Source organism: Polypterus senegalus, chromosome 15, assembly GCF_016835505.1.
Source record: "Polypterus senegalus isolate Bchr_013 chromosome 15, ASM1683550v1, whole genome shotgun sequence".
Classification (NCBI taxonomy): Eukaryota; Metazoa; Chordata; class Cladistia; order Polypteriformes; family Polypteridae; genus Polypterus; species Polypterus senegalus.
Genome location: NC_053168.1, coordinates 47,032,152 through 47,052,261, shown reverse-complemented (window position 1 = coordinate 47,052,261; position 20,110 = coordinate 47,032,152). Strand labels below are relative to the sequence as shown.

Sequence of the window (20,110 nt, the reverse complement as noted above, 5' to 3'; positions counted from 1 at the left end):
AATTATTATTGTTACGTTGTAGCCGGCGGGTGCTGCATGTCTCACAGTTGTACCGTGGCTTGCTCACATGTCAGTGAAGTGATCCCTATTTATGCTTTAAAGAGCCTGGATACCTATGTGTCCCCCTTTTATAACCATTGCTCCGTGTATATTGCCTTACTCTTTGGATTGACACAAAGCAACCTGCGAGATTGGAGAAAGGTTGAGAAGAAATCGTGAGAGGAAACGACAGCGTTGTGAAAACGAGACGGACTGTGAACAGACAGAAGCAGAAATGCTCCTACACCACCTCATAATTACGATTCGGACAGTGATTCCGAGTAGGCCGTTCCTATCGAATCAATATCCAAGGGTTTTCTTTTGTAATTTTGTTTCCCTTATAAAAAATCATAATGCTGTGCAACGAAAGACCCAGTTCACGACTGGCAGCCGCGTTTAAACAGACAACTTTAACATGCCCAACGTAGTTGGGCGCACATGGCTAGTAGTAATAATATTGTTATATAACATAGTTGTAACAGCATAGTTATAACATTATTTCAGGTACATTAGGTTGATTATGATGTTCAACAGGGGTTTCAGTCCTGGTACTTGGGACTTGTTTTCATTAACAAAATGCATTTTATAGGAATTTAATAATAAATAGCACATTTTACTGACTTTTTATGTTAAAATTTGCTGTTATTTTTTATTTCACATATTGCCTGCTAATAATCACATAGGTGAAAATCACATTAAAGTAGCTACTGTCTTTCAGCAATCTAGATTTTGTTAATTTTTCAACCCATTTCATAATTTTTGCAATTTATTTAATTTCTTTTTTGATTAACTTATTTTTTCTGCTTTCAGTTTGTAATTAAAATTATAGTTTGTATTAAGTTTAAATCATATACTTTATTATAGTTGTTTGTTTTTATCTTTATAACTGATTGTTTTCTGCAGTGGTTTCTCTGGTACTCAAATAGTAACCGTTAAAAAAACAGCAGATACAGGTTTAAATGACAATGAAAAGCAAAAAGGAACCACTTTAATGTTCTTTCCACAGCTGTGATCACTTCAAACCTAATAAGAGAGCCAAATCATGTCATACTTGCAAATTTTCTATAAATGGTGAATTACTGGACTAACACAATAAAGATATAAACAGTGAAGCAACAGCATGTTTAATTGATACTACTGCTTTCATCTACTTTGTAAAGAAGTGCCAGATAAACAACTAACAAAGTTTGTGGGCAGTGAGTTGCCTAAACAATATTTAAAACAAAAAAGCCCATGCTGAACTATAGCTTAAATATACTATGTGATAGCTTTTTTTTGTTTTTAGAGCTCTTCAACTGATACATTTTGACAGCGCTTTTGATTTACTGCCCCGTCCATGTAATTGCCCAGTTATCCAGTTTTTCAGTCAGTCCATTAATTATACAGTAGCATCTTCATATACACAGGGTGGGCATCTGCTTTAAGTAGTACTGTATAGTTCAATAGAGTAACTTTTGGCCGTACTTTCTGGTTCCAGATAAAAGATGATTGAATCAGAGATCTTTTAACAAATTGATCTGATTTTAAATACCTGCAACTATAGCCTTGCCTTCTGTTGATGCAATGCAATTTTATTAAGAATAGAAAGTAATTACATTATTAATCCACTAGATAACTATTAAACATTTATTTTATAAATGATATACACAGACAGATCATTTTCTCAGTGTTGTAAAATCTAAAGCAATTACATAAAAAGAGGTAGTGTTTTTAGTTTTATGGATTTTTCAGACTATCTGACTGAACTGTATATTGTTTGTATTTTGTTCCCGCAAAAAATTTACAATGCAGTGCGATAATAATAAAGAGCCAATTGAAACAGACATTTTTCCAAATCCACATTTCTGCCTTTTGCTGAAACTAATAGGGACAACTGATAGCAAAAACACTAACTGGAGGAGTAATAACATTAATACATTCTAACACACCCTTAATCAAATGCATGAAGCCCATCCCAACAAAACTATGCCTAAGGAAAGAACCAGCCTAGGATGGTGAGCCAGTTTATTGCAGGGCCCACAGAAAGCCCTGCTCACTCTCACACACAGCAAATTTAAAATTGTGAATTTATTTAAAATGCATATGCAATAAAATGAAAGACTCATGTAGACATATGGTGAATGTGCAATCACAAAATTAGAAGACAAAGTAAATATCTAAATTTCAATAGTGGTAAAATATCATGCTTACAATTTGTACAGTTGCTTTCAAAATAATTTTATTCTGTTGTCATTTATTAATTTTGCCTTGAAGATGTAACCAGGAAGTTAAGATTGCTTTTGAGGTAACGTCATCTTATTCTGGCTATTACTATCAGGTGTGAGGCTAAAATACTATCACTTTCAACCATAAAGTGATTCTGAAGAATATATGGGTTTAGATGACACCATATGACCATAGTTTATACTGATTAATCTTGAAAAGACTGTGGAAATACATGTGATATTGGTTTAGACAGAAACACAGGTGTGTGATTCCTTTGTACATAAAAAAAACATGTTTTTTTGTTAGCAAATAATAATTATTTTGGAATCATTATAAAAAAAAAGTAACATTTGACAATTTCCATTACCACTCACTCTGATTGTTTTGATGTTTCAGGCAAGGAGCTTTAAATTACACTATTTGAAAAATCTAGCTATGCCAGTCCCACCACCTCCTCCACCACCACCACCACTCCTTGCCCCTGCCGTTGGTGGCCCTCCTCCTCCTCCACCACCACCTGCATTTTCTCAGGTAAGTATTTTTAATATTAATACAATTATGACTTTAAAACATTTTACTTCATTATCACCTGTCTATTCCAAAAAGGATCAGGTGGAATAATTTCTAATCAGAAAACATTGTCACCATATATGAAAAGTCTACTCCATTGGCAAACACTTATACGTGTTTACTGTACGTTTACTACGTATGCTGTAGCCTGTTTCAGTGTGTCTTTATATTTATTTTTGAAAAAAGATTTTAAGTACTTGACCAACCTTATATGGTATGTTTTATGATGTATATTATTTAAACAATTACATTTTTGCTTAATGGGGGTTCTGTTTTTTTCAGCTTTATGTGTGTTTTATCTTGGTAGAGTAATATATGTATTGCTCTACTTTTCCCCTATTGTATTATTAATATGCAGCCTTAGAATGCCTAAACTCACAGACTTACCACTGTTTATAAGATATTATTTTATATAACTTCTCCCCACCTTCCCTTCTATATCTATAACCTCAGGCAATTAGATGTAGTAAAAAGACAAGCAGGAGTTAAGTTATACATAAAATAATGTATTACTGATAATATTCATAAATAATAACAAAAAGCAAAGTATATTTGAATATTGGCAACCATACAACCTGATAAAATGGTGATATGTAGCTCAGGTGGCACACAGACTTGTAGTTACTTAAAATGTCTCTAGTTAAGGCATTGTTGGTGCTCAGCTTTCAGCCACATGTCTGTTCAATATGGCTGCTGAGCTGTTCTCTTCATTGTGTTGTCTTCATCTTCACAGGGTAGCAAGAGAGATGCTTCTTCATAATATGTTGGTTAGAGAGAGAGAATGTGGTTGAGCAAGCAAATTTATAGGTTTTCTGTCCAACCCCTACGGCCAATCCAGACAGCCATACTTCAGACCAATGGGTGAAATAGAACATCTTAACTCCTGCCCCAAAACCATATGTTAAACATCCTGGCTTCCTTGCAGGGGGTTCAAAGACTTTAGCAGAGAAATACTCTGTTACTTGTTACTAAGTTAAAGATGAAATCCTAGCCAATATGTTTATTGCATCTGTGTGCATAATTAATATATTTTTAATTAGAAATTTTGATTTAAAAAATGGATATTTATTACTGAATAATATGTGTGGTTAAAGGATAGTCACTTCAGTACAATTAGGGGCTGATGAGACAACAAAACATGTACCAGATTTCCTTACTAATTATCTACCTATTATATACTTATTACTATTATTTCTATGCTTATTACTATGTGACAAAACAAAATGCAAGTGCTCTTTTACATGCCCTGTATAAGTCTAGGGAAAGTAATGCATATATAAGATGCATTTTATGACATTTTATGCCTTACTTTAGTTTTTAACTGCAAAGAAGGTATTAACTGTAAAGGTTAAAACATCATAGCTATTTTAATTAATAATACATATCAATCCACTATTTAAACCCTTTTAATTAAATGTGCTAGTGCTTTGCAGGGCATAGTTACTCACACAATTATATTCACTCCAGGATGGCTTAGAGTCATCAATTAGCTTAACATGAACATTTTGAGTTTTTGAGGAAAAGCCCATGAAGGCAATGGGAGAAGTTTTCATCTCTGCATTGACATTTACTTCGCCAATTTTTGACCCCACTCTCTTGGCACTGTGAGGCAATATGAGGGATAATGGTAACTGCTGGACTACTATAACAGCTCTTTAAAAATTAAAACAGTGAAACTATATTTTTAACAGTTATTAGAAAGTAAATCATTTTCAAACTTCACAAGCATAACTGTCTCTTGGTAGTTTCTGGTAGTACTCATTCATTCTCAATAAAATTGACACTGAGAGCATAATAATACATTTAGCCTTTTATTCTGCTTATTTTTAGTTTATGTCTCACCACCTCCTTTACTTGCCATTGAGCACTGATCTAGTCAGTTCTTCATATATATCAACTTTATGTTGACATATGTTGTCCAGGCCATGGCTTGACCCAGTTGACCTGAGGTCAGCATGGTGTGTTGTATTTTTTAGCCTATATGGTAGATATTTATAGGCTATTTATAGAACCAAAGTAGTTCACTGCCAGGGGCTACAGAGAAACCAAGCTTTAAGTACTCTTAATGCCTAACAAAGTTTCCTTTTCTTTTTTGATTTCTGTCACACATTCCGAAGTATCAACAAAATTCTTTTTTCACTATTTCTTTTAAACTTGAAGCTTACTTTTGGTATCGTCCCTACTTTTCTTCTGACTGTTGTTTTCGCTTTTAAAGAAGGTTAAATGGTTTTGTTGTTTTTCTTTCCATTTTGTAAGGTTTAACATTTTATATCACAATGACACTAAAAATAATTTGCTTTCAAAAATACCACAACAAATCATTTGAAAACAATATGCACGTGTTGTCAACAGATGAATTGACGCAATGCTAGAAAAATAGTGTACTATCATCAAAAGAATGAACCTGCCCCCTCCATAGCTCCTTGGTGGACAGTATGTATCCTTACACACTGCCACATATAATTATCGTCCCACGCAGTGCTGACCAGCTCCACTCCAGTACATGATCCAGCAGTAGAAGCGGCAATAACTCTTTCATGGACTGGCAGGAAATTTCTGCCTCACTGGCGTTTGAAAAACACTGATCTAGATAGAGATTCAAAGCCAGTCTGTCAGAGGACAGACAGGGAAGGTAAACAATGGAGCAGAAACACTGGTGTTTATCTGGGGAAACAGGGGAACAAAACAACAAATGGAAGATGATACAGACGTACTAGAAAACTAGGAAATTAATCTGCTCAAACATGTTGCACAAACAGTTCACAAAAGTGCACAGGTGGCTAGTTATAAAGCTATTACTTCTGTCAGATTATAAAGCGTGCTGTTTAACCAGCTGCAGCTTGTGCTGGTGCTTTTGACTGCAGCAAGCCATATGCTAGATATAATTTTTGTAATGTTATATATTAAAGCTGCTTTGTGACAATACTTGTTTATATCACTTTACAAAATGACATTTAAACACTAAGTAAAGTCAAAATTAATTTCCTCACACACAACAGAACTAAAGCGGTATTTTCAGTCATGTTTCTCTGTCTGAAGCTGCCTTGCTAACTAAGCCTAAAGGTTCCTGTAGCCAGATAAGCACAGCAAAATTGGCATTGCATCTACACCAAGTTTTTATTAGTCATTAAACTTTATCCAGAACCAGGTAAATATGTAGTTAAGCTTAATACATAATAACATGAGTTTAATGGACATCTTACTTTGTAAATAAGCAAATGTCTCTGTCTGAGCCAGCAAAACGGTGAATGGCAAACCACTGCTTCATTCTAAGGGTCTCAATTTGTTTACTCAGTTTGAGGATCTCCTCACTAATAGACTAACATGTTTTCAAGCGCTAGGTCCACAATTGCTAGATCCGGAGCTGAGGCATAGTCGTGGTCCTCCTCCTTACCCAGCATGTCATCTTCCATCAGTTGCTTTCTCCTCTCCCAAATTACTGGTCTTGAGAGTAGAACAAAGAAATTGTTCCATTCAAATCAAACAACTCAGGAATCCCACCCCCACCCACCCCTCAACAGCCGCCGCTCTGTCACAGACCCTAGCTTGTGAAAATCCTCATTTTTAAAATGCTGGTTTCTCTCCAGGTAGCGACAATCCATTTAGATTGGGTTTCCATGTCATAGGGAAATGTATGAAAATTAAGTACAGTACCTTGTTGTACAGTACTTACTAGAAGCTCAACATAAAGGTACACAACAATGTTCAGCTGTAGAGCTATCTGTACAATGAAATTTAAACTTCTTTTTCTCCGACATTCTTGTCACTAAACAAAAATCACAATGGAAGTGACTGAGCTGGCAGAGATTTCATTGGAGGTATGTATGTCAGCACTACCATGCGCATATAGCCTATTAATATATTGTGATAATTTTATTTTCAAACGATTTATTAAAAAATATCATTCATATCGTGGCATTTATTGCCCAGGCCTACAAACAGTAATAATTCAATGCATAACAGAACTCAAAAAATACATAATTATGAGTACATTTTTTAATATCTGTGCAAAGCTTAAAAAAGCAAAGTGAGCAAAATACACCATCAGCTACCACTGTAATAGGTACACCTTCTTGATAATACAAATAGCCTCATCTTTAATCAATTATGTGGCTGCAACTCAGTATATGTAAAATACTGTGAAAAAGTATGCGCCTCTTCCTAATATCCTCATTCACATAATGAATGGTCTCAGATCTTCAGACAGAAATGCAATATTAGAAAAAAGGAACCTGAGTGAATGCATCTCAGTTTTGTAATCATTACCTTCTTTGTTAAAGGAACAAAGTTATCCAAACCATTATCACTTTTGTGAAAAAAGGAAGTGCCCTCATACTTACAATATTTGTTAGAAATAATCACAACTAAACAATTTCTATATTGTTATATGATATCAGTCTTTCACATTTCTATTGAGAAATCTTAACCCATTTTTCTTTTCAGAGCTGATTTAATTCAAACAGATTGAAAAATTTGCAGGCATGCATTGATTGTTGGCACTTTGACTAGGCCTGTAGTAGCTTTAGCCAGACATAGAGGGACTTTTCTTGTTAAAAGAGTTGTACTTTTGACTTGTCTGTCCATAGAACATTATTCCAAATGTCTTTTTAATCCTCCAGGAAATTCTTTGCAAATGCGAGATGGGCACAGATGTTATTCTTGGATAACAGAGGTCTCTGCCTTGCTGCTGTCAAATTAATCTTGATTTTACTCAGCCTTTTTCTTATTGTGGAGTCAGTAACATAGACCTTAGCTAAGGCTGAAGAGGCCTGCAGTTGTGTGGATGTTCTTCTGGAAACCTTTGTGGCAACTTGAATGAGTTGTCACTGTGCCTTTGTGGAGACTTTTGCAGTGGAAAGAATAACCACTGTTCCAAATGTTCACTAAGGCTGGATATGTTCAGTCAGCTGATTCTAATTTTTACTGTTTGGGAGAGTAGCTAATGGGGAAATTACCTTTTTGCACAGGTAATAGAAGTGTTACATAATTTTATTATTTAAATAGATTAAGTAGCAATTTGGAAATTGAGTTATATGTTTACTGTAGTTCCACTTACCTAAAATTACAAACTGCTTGAATATCCATCCTTTTAAAGTCATTCATAGTAACAAATTTACAAAAATTAAGGAAATCTGGAAGGGTGCAAATATTTTTCCACAACGCTATACAGTACTATGAAGACTTGAATAAAATGTTTAGTTGTTGTTCAACCTAACACTACAAAAACCTGATCTAACCATGGTATGATTGTTGGTTCCAGAATCATGACTTTTTTTACATCCTCCAGTCTCAGGAATTTAGAACAAATATTGCATAAACAAAAAAAAACACATGCAAGCTACTGGTCTGGTGGTGAAAACACATGGTTAATAAGGAAGGTGACAAGAGAATGTCTTGTTCAAGCTAATAGCACGGGGCACAAAACACACAAATACTTCTTAAAAACAGTAGTATGCAGAAGGGCACAATGCATTTGAACTTTAAATTGGATGAGCTACTGTACAGCAGAAGACCACATCAGTTTCTACTCTTGTCAGGTACAAACAAGAAGATTAGGACACCTTGGGCATGTGAGTATCAAAAATTGGTGACTGAAGTTTGAACAAATGTGAACGGGATTGATAAATCTTAATTTCTGCTGCAACATGTAGCAAGTAGGTTAGAGTCTGTGGATCTATTTTGCCTTTTGTCAGATGTACAGGAAGCATCCATTAGAAAAAGGGGTGTTGTTAGTGTCATGATGTGAGAAAACATTTTTCTTGGCACACATTCAGTCTTGTAATACTAATTGAGCATCATTTGAATGCCTCATGTACACCTTGATAATACAAATAACCTCATCTTTCAAACAAAAGTTGTGGCTGCAACTCAGTATATGTAAAATACTGTGAAAAAGTATTTGCTTCTTCCAAATATCGTCTGGTTTTGCATAATTCACATAATGAATGGGCTCAGATCTTCAAACAAAATGCAATATTAGAAAAAAGGAACCTGAGTGAATGCATCCTAGTTTTGTAATCATTACCTTATTTGTTAAAGGAACAAAGTCATCCAACACCTTTATCACTCATGTGAAAAAGGAAGTGCCCGCATACATAAAATATTATTTGTTAGAAATAATCACAACTAAATACTTTCACAGAATAAAGTACATAAGCATCATTATTGACTGTGTGCTTCCCTTTATGGCCACAATTTACCCTTTTTCTAATGGATGCTTCCAAAAAGACAAAGGTTCATATCACAAGGCATGCATCATTTTAAGTTGCTTCCATGAATATCACAGTGACTTCATTTCACTCCTATGGCCTGAACAGTCTTAAGATCTCAGCTCAGCTGAGAACCTTTAAGTGAGATAGCATGTATGAAATATTCCTAAGGAATGTTTTCATCACAATTGTTGAATCCACAAATTGAAGAATTCAAGCTGTTCTGGAGACAAAAATGAGTCCTACCAAATACTATAAATGTGGACCTAAAGGGTCCAATGGATCACTTGTAAATCGATCTGGACATCAGATGGACCAGTATACAGTATGTATTTAAACCTGGCCATATGTATAGTACTGTATAAAAAGTACCTTAAGTCATATTGTTTGTTTTGTATCCTTTTTTTATCATTATTCTTAACACATAGTTTAGACCTTTTACAATTACCTGTATAATAAAGGGTTCAAGGGTGAAGGACATTCTATAGCCCATCTCAAAGGTAAAGTAGCAAAAAATCTGTGAAAATATTATCAGAGAAGATGCCTTGTATAAATGGTTCATTTGCCCATTTTTAACTGTTCAAGGCTCGCAAGCTTCAGATGATCACTTCTGCTTGAAGTTAACAGCACTCCAAGTTAAAAGGGATGGGGAGGTTCGTTCAGCAATAGGACAGCATTATAGTGATTCAGACAACTAGACTTTGAGCATTTCAGTTTTTGTTGTTGTTTGTGAAATGATCATTCTATATACAAGTTTGTTTTGCTGTTATGGATGTTAATACTTTTGGTACCTTCATAGTTAATTGTTTGTAAGTATTCTTTTAGCTATATGTTCTTTAACTTCTTTATATAATAAAATAATAAGAATAATTTTGTTTTGTGTCATAATTATGTGGTTTAATAAATAATTTTTAACATTTCCTTGTTACTTTAGGAAAACAATCAGTCCAAGTTACTGTACATGTCTGAAATATATACAGAGAAAATGTGTAAACATATTAGAAATCTGGTCTTTCCTTTTTAAAAAATATGCAGTTTATCTTAATGGTACTTGACCATTAAAAGTTCATTATTTATACCTTACTATAGTAATATTTATGCATATTGCTGCACACATTTGCAAGGATATTTGCATTGACAGTCACGACCGGAGAAACTTTATGTTTATGTACAACTGGATTCAAGTTCAGTAATTTGTCATTGCTGATCACAGCTTCTATTACTGTATTAGAATGTAAAGTGTACAATTTCACATACTGCAAAGTGTTGGATGCTGTTTCAGTTATAGGCCACGCCTGTGAAGAGTTTTAGTCACTGGTCAGAGAAATAGGCCTACTGGTTAACTTGATGCCATTGGCACCCCAGGTGAAAAACAGTCAAAATTTAAGTTATTTAACAAAATTAATTTTTTAAAAGTTACACATTGAAAACCATACAGAAAATGTTAATAATTATCTGCTTTGATTAACAGATTGGTTTTATTTTTAATTACTGTATGTAGCACCAACCTCCCAAGTTAAGCACGTGCACAAAAGTACAAAATTATTATCTCGACACAGCAGAATCATTTATAGGAATTTTGCTGAATATTAAAAGGTTTTATGCATTTTATAATGTTAACAGCAGTCATGACTTTCATTTTGATTGAGAGATTCATTTTTTGCATCCAAAGCCTTTAATTCTGACACAATGACACAAACAATCACAGAGAAAGAGAGGCATCACTCCAAAACGGTGTATTGTTTAGGGATGCCTAAAATCCACTGGAGGCTGAAAATCTGATTTTGTCACAATACTTTCTGTACATGCACACCTGTGGTATTTGTAAGGAAAGTAAAAACCAGTACACAAAACTTCATCTGGTACTAAGAGTTATAGCCATCACCCAAAATCCCAAGAATAGTGAGATTAAAATAGTTTAGGAGCACAGTGCTTCATAGCATTACTTTCTCTGCACATTTTTGCAGCTGTGTCACTTTTTTTCTCAAAATTCTGTGTTTTAGAATTATTTGTACTTGTTGGTGCCTCTTGCAGCACCAGACGATTGTATATAATGTTTTAATATCAAAAATAACACTTGAGGGAGATCCTGAACAATTCCTCCATGAATAAATCAGGGCTTAAAGTTTTCCAGCAATATCCCATGTTTCCAGTTGTATGACTATTTTAGATTCATAAAAATATTAATTGTCCATTACTGCATTTTGTTAAAGCTTAAACAATCACGTAAAGAAAATCAGTTCCCAAAGGGTCCGTACAGTAATTCTATATAAACTACACTTTTCTGAAACCACAGGAAATCACTTAGTGGAAAATATTATAATACAACCATTTGTACTGTAGTATACAGTAATATAGAATCTAGTACATTAATTTATATAATATTTATTTTGCACACTAATAAATGTAGAGTAAAATGAAAAGCAAATTGAATCTACTTAACAGCTTAAATATTTAATTTGAAATGAAACATACTGGGTCAAATAATGTAAACATGCATAGATAAATAGATTGGTACAGGGGTGGTTTAATGCCTTGGCCTATGTTGACCTTTACAGAACTTTTGTGGCCATAAGCACAGTTTCACATTTATATGGGGTACATATTTTATAGACACATGTCCATAATAGTCCATATAAATGTGACATTCATATAATTAAGCCTACCACAATTTTTCTTTGTTGCAGTAATAAGCACTTTGGCAAGCTGCCTGTTCACTTGATATTTTTTTGGCTGAATCTATCTATCCTTTCTGCCTCATTATTTGGGTCTACCTGAGTTGTGCTACTGAAAATGCAATTTATCCTCTTGACAAACTTCGACAGACTTACTCAGATCTTCATTGTTTGTCAAGCTTGGTGCAATAAACTCTCATTGACTAATTATTACAACCTAATTCTGCTTGATTATGCTTGCATCACAGTGTGCCAATCACAAAACACCACACAATTTAATTCAATGATAAAGTGATTCCCATGACTAAACAGAGCAGACTGCAACAACCCCAATTAAATTAAACAGTTTTTGCGGCGGTTATCGTTGGACATAGACAAGCTGTTTTTGAAAGGTATAGAGAATAAATACTAGACAAACTGGACAAAAAAACAATAGGCTTACAGTTTGTAACAAGACAAACATAATGCAACTTGTTTGAAATAGACAGGCCAATATTTTCAAAAATTATAATTGTACGTAGGTCTCAGCAACAGGGAACATAACTAGATTCAGAACATGAAACAAACTCAACAGACATTTTTAATCCTATCACCAAACTTCCATTTACATGGAAGTTATAGCAACAATTTGTGCTTCTATCATATAATAGTACTCTCGCAGTTACCAATGGCATGAAAGCAGAGTGGTCTGCTAAGCAGTCATCAGCAAGCTGATCTCTGCGAGTTGCTATGAGCATATTGTAATCACAATTCAAAGTCTATGCTCAAGATGGAACTGAACTTGGTTAAATCTCAAGAAGATGCAAAAGCAGTAGAACAATATGTTAAAAATAAATGACAGTGGAGTTTATTTGAAGGAAATCTGATGTAAACAACAACATTCTGTCACAAATTAAATGAACCTGGTGTGTGTTTCCTCACTCTGTGCCAAAAAAAGCTTCACTAAGGCACAAGTGGAAAAATGTTCTGTTACAGCTTGACCTTACTCAAATGTTGCCAGGAAAAACAGCCACCATCGCTGCCAATGTGCCTGTGCCAGACTGTGTATTGCCACTTTTAATGCAGAACATGACTTTGTCATTTACAACAACTGGCCCACTTACTGACAGCTGTCGGAGAACAGTAATGCACTGTCATGGTTTACTAAAGAATGATACTTTATTTTGCAGTTATTTTCATTACATAATTTTAATTATCCTTGATGTGTCAGTAATCTGTGTTAGAAGAGTAGTAGAATTCTTGCACTCTTTTTTCATAGCTGTGAAGGAAAAAAGAAGCATTTTAAAGTGGTCCATAGTTTACAGATTTATTTAACATAACAATGTTACCATTTTCTTTTTCATTTTAGTTACTGTCCTACTTAAATATTTGTCATAGAAAAAAAGCATTTGAATGACATACATTGGATTTGTTCACTGAAATGTGTTCACATCTGAAATATGTTTATTTGTTTACATTATATATATATCGTACAGATATTCTTCACAAATTGTCGATGACCACATGACATTTGGTGGTAGATGGACACACATTTAAGCATCACCCATGCCATACTTGCAATTTTTTAAATTAAGAGCACTCCCTTTATTTCCCATTTTTTATATAGAAATCTCCTACTCACCCTGTATAATCAGAAGATAGCTTTAAGATAGATTAAGTCCTAAATGGGATTTAAAGAAGTCTCTGCATAGAGAGATTGAACACAACAACAGATCAAATATGGATGATCTCCTTAATAATTTAAACAAGTTTGTGGTCGACCAGCTTTTTGCCACATGTGAAACAGAACTTCCAGACAGAGCTGAGTGCTCTCCAAAGTGACATAAGAGTTGTCAAACTGTGCAAAAGAATTCTTCTGTATTTAAAACCTTGATTTAAACTGTAAGGTTTTGCTGGAATGTCAGGTGGTATTGTTAAGCTGGGAGTCCTTGTAATGCTTGCAGCAGAATTGCCTCATGTAAGCTACTCTCCAAGCCTCACCAATTGTGCTTTATCTTGCACCACTCAATGCATCTGCTCCTATACCACTGTAGTTAAACATGCTATTAACTTACCTGTTCATAATGATGCCATGACTGGTAGTCCAGCTAAGAAGTCTCTTGAGGACTGACATAATTATGCATTGATGATTAATCCTGATCAGTCATCCTTGATAAGTACACAGCATTCAGATTTTGTCAAAGACCAAAATGACATGCTTCAAGCCTTAATGAAATGCAGTCATTCAGTATTTTCTGGGTTTAAGAGTCCACTTTGAAGACCAAGCAGAACAAACTGTTTCTGGGTCAGCTGGAGCAATATGACTTGTGTATAGCCTCCATCCACTATGAAGATGGCAGTCAGCTTTCTTGTTTAAATTAACAGAATAAGAAGACATAGGCAGAAGGAACAATCTTATAATTCCGGGTATTCCATTAAATGCTACGAAAGGTAACATGCAGTATCTTGAATAGCAATGGTCAGTGTGGTTTCAACATCTCTCCAATTTCAAGTCTGAGGTCATGAGTCCCCACCCTTGGGTACTGCAGTTTTTAAAGTACTCTGACCAACAGATTGTCCTATGAGAAGACAAAATCCATTACTGTCAAAGGCCATAAGATCCTATTCTAAAATGATTACAGGGCTCAGACTGAACATGCTTTTAAAGCATTGTCCAAGTCCTGAAGAAAGTCAAGAATGCCACCATTCAAGCTTTTTTTTTTTTGGATGATGCCAAAGTCTGCCGAATACACACAGGCTTGCAGCAGTCCTTCTTAGATCTCCTGCTGGCTTAGAAGGTGCTCTATACCTTCCTCTCCACTGGTACCTGGCCCATTTGACTGTTTTGTGTGGTAAAGTTGTTATTATAGCCAGGTTCTAATTACTTATGGCTTTGTAATATTATTTTTTTCTTTGAGGATCTTATGTTTGCAAAACAACATATTGTGGCAAGTAGTCGGGGATTGGGAAATGGTGATGTAAATTTTTTTATCTTGTACTTTCCCTGGATCTGCTTCAGGCCATTTTGGTGTAGTGTGGCAAGGAATGGGTCATGCAGCGATTGTGATGTGGGTTTTTTGGTTCTGTACCTTTCCTGGGCCCCCCCTTTGCCCAGGTGTATTTGTCTAATAACTGTTTATTGGGGTTCTGTTGGTTTATGGGGGTGGGTATTCAAAGATGATTGCTGGTTGATTTTGTTGTACTTGTATTGTTCTGCATCCTTGCATTGTTACAATTTTGCATATTAAATTTATGTTCTTTCTTACAGCTTTCTGTTTTTTTAATAAAATAATGAATGTTAACATATTTCGAATGAATGTGCAGTCACTGTCTATCCCACTAAAGAAATCAAGGGTTAATGATCTTCTGCAGCAAAATAAAGCAGACGTTGCTTTCTTTCTCTTCTTACCTAAAAATGGAAAGTACAGAACTCTCTGAGGGTGGAAATTTGTTTGCTTTGTTTTGTTATTTGACATGCTTACCATAATTGACACAGGGATCATCAACATGTTTAGATTCTTTGGTTTGGGGTAGTTGCGGGTGGTCTCTTTGGCCTTATCCGATAGATCTGCTGCCCAAACTTGGATGTTGCTGAGCTACGCTTTGCAGAGGATGGGTTCTATACCTGAGATGGTTTATCTTTAAGCTGTTATTTAATGTTTTACTTGTTGTTGTCTGAGTGTAGGTACAGATAAAAAGTGAGGATATGTCGGGGTGCTTTTGGGACATGAATTGTGAGTGATTCGGATGAAGTTAGGGTCTGGAAGGTGAAGTCCTGTACAACATTCTGGTTGTGTGTGGTTCTGGTGGGTAGGAATCGTACTACCTGCCTTCTTATTTTTTTCTTCTGCTTCACCTCTTAGTTTCCCTTCTTTATTGGTTCCTTTCCATATTGCTCAGGCTAATCTTTTGTTTTTTGTTTGGAATATACAAGGTCTTTGTGTTGGTGTCAGACATGCATGTGTCCTTGATAACTTAGGGCAAAAGAGACTTGATGTTGCATTTATTGAGCAACTATTGGCCAAAGCAGTTCCCACATTTACTAATGAATGATACAGAGCAGCAGCCTCTGCATTGACTAACTCAAAGGAGCGTGGACTGGTTACCCTCCTTCAGTGCAATTAGAAGCCAAAAATACATGGCAGGAGTTCAGAAAATGTTCAGAGAATGTTATTCTGTTATGCATTATTTTGTGTTGATGGACTTTAATAGTAGGAAAATAGTCCTCTGTTACATTTATTCACTAACACCTTATGAATCTACATTGCTTTTGCATATAACTTCCCAAATACAAAACTGAAAGATCACAGTATTATTCACAGTATGGCTGAAAACACCTTTTGGTTACTGTTGCTTTTTTTTAAAAACCCACTCCCTAAGTTTCAGGTTCGGGAATTTGTCTTGCTTTTAGCCCTTAAAATCGTTCTGTGCCATGATTGTCTTTAGGTCAATGCTTATGGATGGGCCTTTACAATTTAGACAACTTATAATCAAGTTTGTACAGTGAATATTAGCAGAAAGATGAGATATTGGAGGACAGTACCCTTCAAGCCCATCTACCAAATGTGAGTCAGTCAGTGGCCTCATTTAAAAAGCTTGCGTACACACTAAAAGAGCCTCGAAATGTTCACGCACTACTTCCCATGCAAAACGTTGAGATTTATAAAAGAACACTTCATGCAGAAGCTTGCGTATATTCATGGCAATTCTGACCCATGCATCGCAACATTTCTTAGAAACTGGGAAATGAGGACACCTTTGCTAAAGAAGGGAAATATAGCCAAATGACTTGCACAAATGATTATTATATACTGTAATAATAATATATGTTTTTGTCAGTTTGTATCAGCTACCTTTTGGCCAAATTATGTACTCCTTCCTCTGTGAAGGGTATTTGCTTATGGTTTGAAAGTTATACCAGCCAAATATGACACAAATGAGATGACTGGCCTCACATCAAATTCACAAAGAGCCCACTGTCACACTGTTTTTTTAGTCGTTATTCAGATTTACTGATGTTGATAGATGGTTTTACTCTAACTTCAATAGGTACAACCACTATACACCACATTTCAGCTTGAGGGGGTTCATTTGATTGAACATAACTACAGATTTTCCAGCCAGTATTTTATTTGCAGGTACCAACTGAGGACCAGGTTTTAAAGGGCAATTGACTGGCTTACCAAAGATAAACATTTATATATTATTTGTATTTTCAAAATATTTTATATCATACTACAGGGTATTAATATTTGAAAGGATTTTCCCTTTGTGCTCCATAATCTTTGTTTTCTTTTAACACTGGAAATCCTTTTTATATGCTTTAATTAAAAAAGAATGTTTTCATCTGAGCCAAAAATATATGGTGTGGTCTGTGCTGGTTGTCTCAGGTTTTTATTCTTTCTAATTCTGCCCACTGTAGCATTTTCATAGTAATCAGCATTTATAAGACATTATCTGCCAAATTTTACACACTGACTAGGCCAGGATTTGAACCCAGTCTCCTGCAATTATGAAGCAGCACTACCAATGATAACATTACCTCTCCAATGTAATTTCAAACCAAAGAAAATTTAGAATCTCAGAGTTTTGCCACAGTTGCTCTGGATTGTGATATCTTGAGCATTTTGGAAGGAAAATGCCTTTAAAAAAATTATGAACTGCTCAGCATTCTCTGGGCCATCATTCTTCATGAAAAATTTCAATGAAGTGTGTCTGTTACATACAGTATTTTTTAAAACAAATATACATCAGCCCACACTAAGTTTAAAAAAAACCTTTACTACTCACATTAAAAACGTTGGCAAGCCACAGTTTAAAAAAAAAAGCATGATACTGAAAACAAGGCAGCTTGTATATTTATTGTACTGTTTGGAATTATTAGTTTGTATCAGAGTTAAGAAGAATATGATCTGCATTTCTCTTCTGAAAAACGATGGTACCCTGTAAATACAATTTGGAAATGTACCTGTAGATTTTGTTGTCTTGGAGTTTGCATTTTTGTAAATGTTATGTTATTCAGATACTGAAAATAAGAGGACTTCTAGAGATTTATTTTTTGGAAACACTCACACAGTTCATTGGAAACCAATAATTTTTTGCTTACATAGAATACGAAGTAAGTGCTTGGGGTATTAAATTAAAAATTAATTTGGTGTGTGGAATAATAATTTTTTGTAATGTCATTGGGCATAGAATCATATAAACAAGCTAAATCTATTTATATTGTAAGCAGGGCAGTATTGTATTTTAAATGTAGTATTAAATGCCTGAGTAATATTGAATGTTATTTATTTACAGTGCAGTGAACATTTGCCGCATAAAACAGCATTTCGTCTAGTAATATAGTATAATTTAACTCTATGTAAAAAGTACAAAAATGTGATTCAGATGCAACCCACGTAATACGTTTTTTTTCAGGGCAGACATGGTTACCTCACAAGATAGTAAACTACCTACAACATTGTACTTTAGACAATCTGAAGTAAATTATATAAGACATAAAGCCTTATTATGTTTCAGCTTTGTTACTTATTGTTTATGACTTTAGCAATTTAAATGTCCTCTTTATTTCCTTTTCATTTGACCCAGTTTTATTTCCTATGGTGTATCTAGACAAAATTAAGTATAACATAAATAAAGAATACTACAATGCTATTTTTTTCTAAAAATGTTTCTGTTATTAAACTACAGGGCAACGCTGAACAGCCCAAACCTAAGCCAAATGAGCAGAAAGGCCGTAGTGCTCTATTGGCAGACATTCAGAAAGGGAAACAACTGAAAAAGGTCACACAAATTAACGACCGCAGTGGCCCGGCGATTGACAGTAAGTAGATATTGCAAACTACAACTTTTGACTTAAGAAAAAAAATTACTATATAATTGCTTTTATTTATGCATAACTCTCCGAGAGTTTAACTTGCATTATCAGTTTACATTTTTTTTGCAATTATAACCTGAAACAATAAACCTTAAAAAAATGATATTTCTATAAAGTGCACATAAAAAATTACTTAATACTAAAATTAGTAGAATTTTGAAATATCCCTGAGTTAGTTACATAGTACATTACAACAGGATATGTCAAGTTCTAGCTAGTATGTAGCATAAGAATTTGTAAACTGACAACAGTATATATTGAAATATAGCAGTCATGATAAATATACTGAAGATATGATGATCAAAGAGAACCAATACATGTTACTTGGCTCTTTCACATTCTTCACATCTAATTGTGGCACACCATAGAAATAAAGAACAGGAAGGTCAAATTTGTTTCTTAGAATTATAAAGTGATTTACAGATGGTGATGACTTAAAAAACCTTGGGGATTAAAGATCAAGAAAAAGATCATTATGATGACAAGTACCTGGGCGCTTAACAGATTAGATGTTGTGAGACAGTGGCAAAGTAAAAACAACTGTTGACAAAATCTCAAATCAAATCATCATTGTCTTAATACAGTTTTAGCTTTTTCTGGACTCTACTATGTTTAGAAGAGGATATATTTATTTATGAATACCATTAAACTGATTTTATTTACAGACTAGGGACAAAGATTATACTTAAGCATTTGTAGATCTGGAAAAGATGTTTGACAGAGTGTCACAAAAGTTGGCAAGGTGAACACTGACAAAGTAAGGTGTAGACAAACAGTGTCTGTGTGATTTCAATGCATGAGGAACCATGAATGGTGGTCATGACTGCAAGTGGAGATATTGAAAGTTTTGAGACGCTGGTGGGGCTGATTAAAGGATCCATTGCTTTTAATGACAGTATTAGAGGTGATGATCACAGGAATGGGTGAGGAATGGTCAAGGGAATTCTTGTAAGCTAATGATCTTGTATTGAAAGCAAAAAGTGACATGAAACTAAAAAAGAAGATACTGAGATTGAAGGCTTGCTTGTAAGAGAAAGACCTCAAAATAAATACAGGAAAGACTACGGTGATGGATGGTGACAAAAGGGCAGGAGGCATGAAAGAGGTGGGTGCATAGTTGTGCACTGTGTACAGTAGAAGTGTTGAGAGAAATTTACTCCAATGCAAGGATTGTCAGAAGTAAGTGTAATATTACATATCAGCAAATTAGTTGTTTTGCTGGTAGTAGAGAAGTTCTGCTACTTACAATAGATGAAATGTTGAGTTCAAATGGTGAAGTGGGAAAAAAGGTAAGAGTAGGAGGTGCATGAAAAACATTCTGGGAGTCACACCTCATCCTGTCCTTTAAAGAGGTCTCTTTTGAATTGAGGGGAAAAACTTATGAAACCTATATGAAAGGAAATATGCACTACAGGCTGATTAAGGTAGAACATGAAGTACAACTGGAAACAGCAGCACATGATCAGGTGGAAAAATGTAGTGTCACAGAGCGAGAGGACAGTGAATGCTGAATGAAATGAAAGACTTGATTTGGAGGCAATAGGCGTTGTGCT

General features: G+C 34.7%; 1 protein-coding gene across 2 annotated transcripts in view; it reads left to right on the top strand.

The window, feature by feature from the left end:
* Positions 1-20,110, top strand: part of LOC120515729 (WAS/WASL-interacting protein family member 3-like) — a 45,243-nt gene that overhangs the window by 15,591 nt on the left and 9,542 nt on the right. For both annotated transcript variants that reach the window (XM_039736987.1, XM_039736986.1), the window contains exons 2-3: positions 2,641-2,775; positions 18,371-18,503. In XM_039736987.1, coding sequence (XP_039592921.1) covers positions 2,680-2,775; positions 18,371-18,503 — 229 coding nt within the window. In that variant the 5' untranslated portion in view covers positions 2,641-2,679. The remainder of the gene's footprint in view (positions 1-2,640; positions 2,776-18,370; positions 18,504-20,110) is intronic.